The sequence below is a fragment of the Ranitomeya variabilis genome, chromosome 1 (assembly GCF_051348905.1).
Source record: "Ranitomeya variabilis isolate aRanVar5 chromosome 1, aRanVar5.hap1, whole genome shotgun sequence".
Taxonomy (NCBI): domain Eukaryota; kingdom Metazoa; phylum Chordata; class Amphibia; order Anura; family Dendrobatidae; genus Ranitomeya; species Ranitomeya variabilis.
Window position 1 is genome coordinate 332,516,325 of NC_135232.1, and position 6,000 is coordinate 332,522,324.

General features: G+C 44.2%; 1 protein-coding gene across 1 annotated transcript in view; it reads right to left on the reverse strand.

The window, feature by feature from the left end:
• Positions 1-4,993, reverse strand: part of NRL (neural retina leucine zipper) — a 60,707-nt gene extending 55,714 nt beyond the window's left edge. Inside the window, exon 1 of the mRNA XM_077298833.1 lies at positions 4,890-4,993. Within this exon, the coding sequence (XP_077154948.1) occupies positions 4,890-4,901 (12 nt within the window). The 5' untranslated portion in view covers positions 4,902-4,993. The remainder of the gene's footprint in view (positions 1-4,889) is intronic.
• Between the last annotated feature and the right edge of the window lie 1,007 nt (positions 4,994-6,000).

Here is a 6,000-nt window from a genome sequence, read left to right on the forward strand (position 1 = left end):
ATTACACGGCATCCTGGGCTATGTGGGAAGGTTGGTTGGCTCAATGTGGCCCAACTGAATCTGATGGCGATAGGACAATGGCATTATTGGCCCTGATAGGTAAGGAGGTGGAATGGGGTTGGTCTGTGTCCAGGTTGAATAAGTTTATTGCAGATTTGGTTTTGGGTTTTCAGCTGCAAGGGTTAAGGGACGTTACGAAAGACTTTGTAATACGGCAGGCGTTGAAGGGTTTTCGTAAGGGTAATGTAACTTTTGATAAGCGTAGGCCCATTTCTTTTGGAATGTTGCAGCGGTTAGGCGAGGCTTTAGTTTTCATTTGTTCTTCTCAGTTTGAGGTGGTACTGTTTCGTTTGGCCTTTTCTTTAGCGTTTTTTGGTGCCTTGCGTTTGGGGGAATTGGTTTCCCCGTGCAGGGACAGGTCAGGTGGTCTTTTGGCGGAAGATATGGTTTTTTGGGATGGTGGTATCGCTTTCTGGATAAGGCGATCAAAGACGGATCAGCTGGGCAGGGGAAAGAAGGTAGTTTTAGGAAGGGTGGATGGTAGCGGGATGTGCTCGCAACTCTGTTTGGAGGCATATTGGAGTTTGTGCCTGGTCAGGTCTGGTCCTTTGTTACAACACCAAGGAGGGGATTTTCTGTCACGTTTCCAGTTTGTAGCTATTTTGAAGAGGGGCTTGGAATATCTGGGTGTTAACCCCGGAAATTTCGGTTCGCACTCTTTTCGGATTGGGGCCGCCTCCGAGGCCGATGGTTTGGGCCTGGGGCCGGATGTGATTAAAAAAATAGGCAGGTGGAGTTCTAATCGTTACCTGTCTTATGTGCGACATTGATTCGGCAATGCTGGGGTGTGTTTTTTGGCGTTTGTTAATTGTGGTTATGTTTTACAGGTCGGCCCCCCTCCTTGGCTTGGATTGTCGGATACTCTTTCGTTTACTGGGGTGCCCTCCGGGCTGACGCTAGGTTGAATGGTAGGCAACTGGGTTTTGGTCGGGAGGCAGTGGTCATTCGTTGGATGGGTCGTCGTGGTATGTTGTGGCGTAGCTTGTTGTCGGAATTTTCCCGTGCCACCCGCTTGGATCGCCCCCCGGACATCTTGGTGGTTCACTTGGGAGGTAACGATTTGGGGGCAAAACCAGTGAGGGAATTGATTCGGGATATCCTTTTTCGATTTTTTGAGACTGTGGGTTTCATTTCCTGGTATTCTGACGGTGTGCTCGGACATTGTGCCTCGCCTGAGGTGGCGGGAGGCCCGTTCCCATAAAGGGATTAACAGGGCCAGGGTAAAATTGAATAGGGCGGTGGCGAGTTTTGTGTCTCGGAACGGGGGTATTGCCGTGAGACATTTTGAGCTGGAGGCTGGGGTCGGGAATTTCTGGAGGGATGATGGAGTGCATCTCAATGAGATAGGTATGGATTTATGGGCGCTCGGTCTACAGGAGGGAGTAGAAAGAGCGTTGGCGTTGGTGGGGCACTCACAGACCTGAGGTGGTCAGGGCTGTTCGTGTGTGGCGGGGGGTGGGGTTCTTGGAGTTGGTGATGATGCTTATAGGGTTGATCTGGCTTTTGTTACGGGCTCTGGACGGGGTGTTTACCTCGGGAGCTTTGTGGTTGGTTTGCCCAAAATGGGTTACATGGTGCCCTCGAGCTGGTGGTTACGGCTGAGGGTAAATACGGGTTTTTGGTTAAATTCTGTGGTAGGCTTTCTGCCTATTATGAGCCAGATTTTTTCTTAGCTCCAAGAACCCTCCCCTCGGGGTTTTTTACATTTACAATGTTTACATGTTATTGTTCATGTATTTGTTTGTTAATAAAATGGCCGCTGTGGCCAAATTATCCAAAAGAGATTTAATGTGTTCGTGTGGATTTATTAAGTGTTTTTAAACGGAATGGTTAAAAAAGGGAGCAAGGTAGTTGGGGTGGAGGATTTCTTACGGAAAGGATCCTTTATTGGCTATACGCGGTCATGAGGCAGCAGAATTACTTTGGACTCCATCTTGCCTCTGTTCAGCATTGACCTCCTTTTCAGAAATACACAAAACTGGCCTTTCACAAAATGTCGGCAGAGCCCCCCGCAGCACCGGAAACACCCTTACAGCACCGGAGACACCCCTGCAGCACCAGAGCCCCACTGCAACACAGGAGCGTTGTCTTGATGGAAGCACGCAGGGTACTTATTCCCTGCGCAATGCTCAGATGGGTTAAATGCCCTCAATTGGTGCTAGCACCGATCGTAGGCGATGCTGCGGGTGTCAGCTCTCACACAGAGCGGACACCCACACCTGATTGTGGCGGCGCTCTGTGTGAGGCTGCGCGATTGTGCCGTCATACATGTACAGTATTACTGTTTGCGGGAACGCAGCTCCCACAGAGCAGTACATGTACGGCGCATGTCGAGAAGAGGTTAATACAGGTAATGAGTGCAGAGTAGGTGGACTTCTTAATGAAAAACTAACAGGTCTATAAGAGTTAAAACTATTGCTGGTTGGTAGGTGATGAATTACTTATTTCATGTAATAAAATCAAATAAATAAAAATCATACAATGTGATTTTCTGTTTTTTAGTTTTAGATTCTGTCTCTCACAGCTGAAGTGCGCCTACGATAAAAATTAGACCTCTCCATTCTTTGAAGGTGGGAAAACTTGCAAAATCGTCAATGCATCAAATACTTATTTTCCTCACTGTCTATATACACAATTCAACATATCATATATAAAAACCAAAAGCCCGTATTTAGGATATATAGCAGAGGAAACATGTGGTCAGGATAGCTTCTTGCTTGTATGGTGTACCTGTGGGGTGTGATGCCTGTCACTGAGTGTGTTAGGTGTATGTCTGTCACTGTATGAATCCACCCCTAATCCTCCTGTCACAGTGCGTTAGTGACAGGCGTTGCATCCATTGTTGTGTTAGTGCGGTGATGCTGGGGTCACACTGACTACCTTCCCCCCCTCGCCATGATGTAATGGTGCCTGTCCTCCCCACTCCCTATCCTGCACCTCATTCTCCGGATAATTAGCAGAATGAAGTGTTAAAGGGATTACACAAAACAATCCTTTAAAGAGAGATGGGATTAAACACACCCAGTGACACACAGACAGCCTGTATATACACAGGGGGCTGGAACGAGAGACACACAGGCAGAGCGAGACAGAAGTACAAGGAATAGACAGCGATGGGCAGCTATTATGTAGGAACACAAAAGTCTGCGTGAAACAAAATATAATTACATTTTCTACAAACACGCAGGGAATAAACTAGGATCATTTCCATTATCAGTGGGAAGTAGATCTGCATCTAACAAGTTGCATCTGCTTCTTTATGCAAAAAGAAAATAAAATGCATGTCCGAATTTCGCCTCTTTATTGTACTTATTACGTCGTACATTGGACCTTTACTACAGAGGCAGACAGAGGTTTTTGTTTCTGTATGATTCTATCTATCAGTATTTATGGAGATATTTTCAACTAGAAGCATTGCTTCTAGAGGAAAAATACCCCATTGTGATATAATGGCGCATGAGTACTAGAAAAGGTAGCAATAAATACAATTATTTCTAAGGTCCCATGTAGGCAGGCAGTGACGTAACTAGAGTCTGATGGCCCCCATCTTGAATAAATGTATATATATATATATATATATATATATATATATATATATATATATATATATATATATTCCCCCTTCATCCTGGTAGATACAGGTGCTTCTCACAAAATTAGAATATCATCAAAAAGTTTATTTCAGTTCTTCAATACAAAAAGTATATAGAGTCATTACAAAGAGAGTGATGCATTTCAAGTGTTTATTTGTTAATGTTGATGATTATGGCTTAAAGCCAATGAAAACACAAAAGTCATTATCTCAGTAAATTAGAATACTTTATAACACCAGCTTGAAAAATGATTTTAAAATCCGAAATGTTGGCCTACTGAAATGTATGTTCAGTAAACACACTCAATATTTGGTCGAGGCTCCTTTTGCATCAATTACTGCATCAATGCAGTGTGGCATGCAGGCAATCAGCCTGTGGCACTGCTGAGGTGTTATGGAAGCCCAGGTTGCTTTGATAGCAGCCTTCAGCTCCCCTGCATTGTTGGGTCTGGTGTCTCTCATCTTCCTCTTGACAATACCCCATAGATTCTCTATGGGGTTAATGTCAGGCAAGTTTGTTGGCCAATCAAGCACAGTGATAATGTTGTTTGATATTGGTACTTTTGGCAGTGTGGACTATGCCAAGTCATGCTGTAGAATGAAATTTCCATCTCCAAAATGCTTGCCGACAGAGGGAAGCATGAAGTGCTCGAAATTTTCCTGGTAGACGGCTGCGCTGACTTTAGTCTTGATAAAACACAGTGGACCTACACCAGCAGATGACATGGCTCCCCAAACCATCACTGATTGTGGAAACTTCACAATAGACCTCAAGCAGCTTGGAATGTCTGTCTCCCCACTCTTCCTCCAGACTCTGGGACCTTGATCTCCAAGGTCTAGTGTGAAGTTTCCACATTCAGTGATGGTTTGGGGAGCTTTAAAAAGAACTAAAAAACCACACATATGTGGTATCACTGCGTCCATAAAAACTATGATCAAAATATAAAATTAAATAACCTGATCGGTAAACTCCGTATAGAAAACAAAAATCTAAAACTACAAAATTGCATTTTTTGATCGCCACAACAATAAAAATGCAGTAAAAAACAAACAAAACTTCATATCTATCCCAAAAATCACTACAATGTGGCTTACCCAGCAAAATATTACCCATCACACAGCTCCATCAATTGAATAATCAATAATAAATTTTTTTTTACAAATTTCGAATTTATTTCAATATTAAATTAATAATAATAAACTGAGCAAATTTTGTTATTACCGTAATTGTACTGACCTGGACAATCATGATGCCAGGTAATTTTTACCATATAATTTACGTAGTACAAACAGTTCCCAAAAGCCAATGTCAGAAATGTGTTTTATCCCAATGTCACCGCACTTAGGGTACCGTCACACAGTGCCATTTTGATCGCTACGACGGTACGATCCGTGACGTTCCAGCGATATCCATACGATATCGCTGTGTCTGACACGCAGCAGCGATCAGGGATCCTGCTGAGAATCGTACGTCGTAGCAGATCGTATGGAACTTTCTTTCGTCGCTTGATCACCCGCTGACATTGCTGGATCGTTGTGTGTGACAGCGATCCAGCGATGTGTTCGCTTGTAACCAGGGTAAACATCGGGTAACTAAGCGCAGGGCCGCGCTTAGTAACCCGATGTTTACCGTGGTTACCAGCGTAAAAGTAAAAAAAACAAACAGTACATACTTACATTCCGGTGTGTGTCCTCCGGCGTCTCAGCTTCTCTGCACTGTGAGCGCCGGCCAGCCAGAAAGCGAGCACAGCGGTGACGTCTGACGTCACCGCTGTGCTTTCCGGCAGCTGTGCTTACACAGTGCAGAGAAGCTGAGACGCCGGAGGACACACACCGGAATGTAAGTATGTACTGTTTGTTTTTTTTACGTTTACGCTGGTAACCAGGGTAAACATCGGGTTACTAAGCGCGGCCCTGCGCTTAGTAACCCGATGTTTACCCTGGTTACCCGGGGACTTCGGCATCGCTCCAGCGCCGTGATTGCAACGTGTGACCGCAGTCTACGACGCTGGAGCGATAACCATACGATCGCTGCGACGTCACGGATCGTGCCGTCGTAGCGATCAAAATGGCACTGTGTGACGGTACCCTTAGAATGCTTTTTTCCATTTCCCAGTACACTATTGGATAAAATGAATGATGTCATTCAAAAGTACAACTTGTCCTGCAAAAAACAAGATATGTACAACAGAGTGTACATTAATGAGAAAAAAAATGAACTTTTTTGAATTTACCAAATGGCTGAAATGAAACAAAGAGTGAAAAATGTAAAGGGGTCTGAATACTTTCCGTACCCACTGTATGTAAATTAAAGTGAAAATTGTATGCTTGAGCAAAAGAAAAATGTC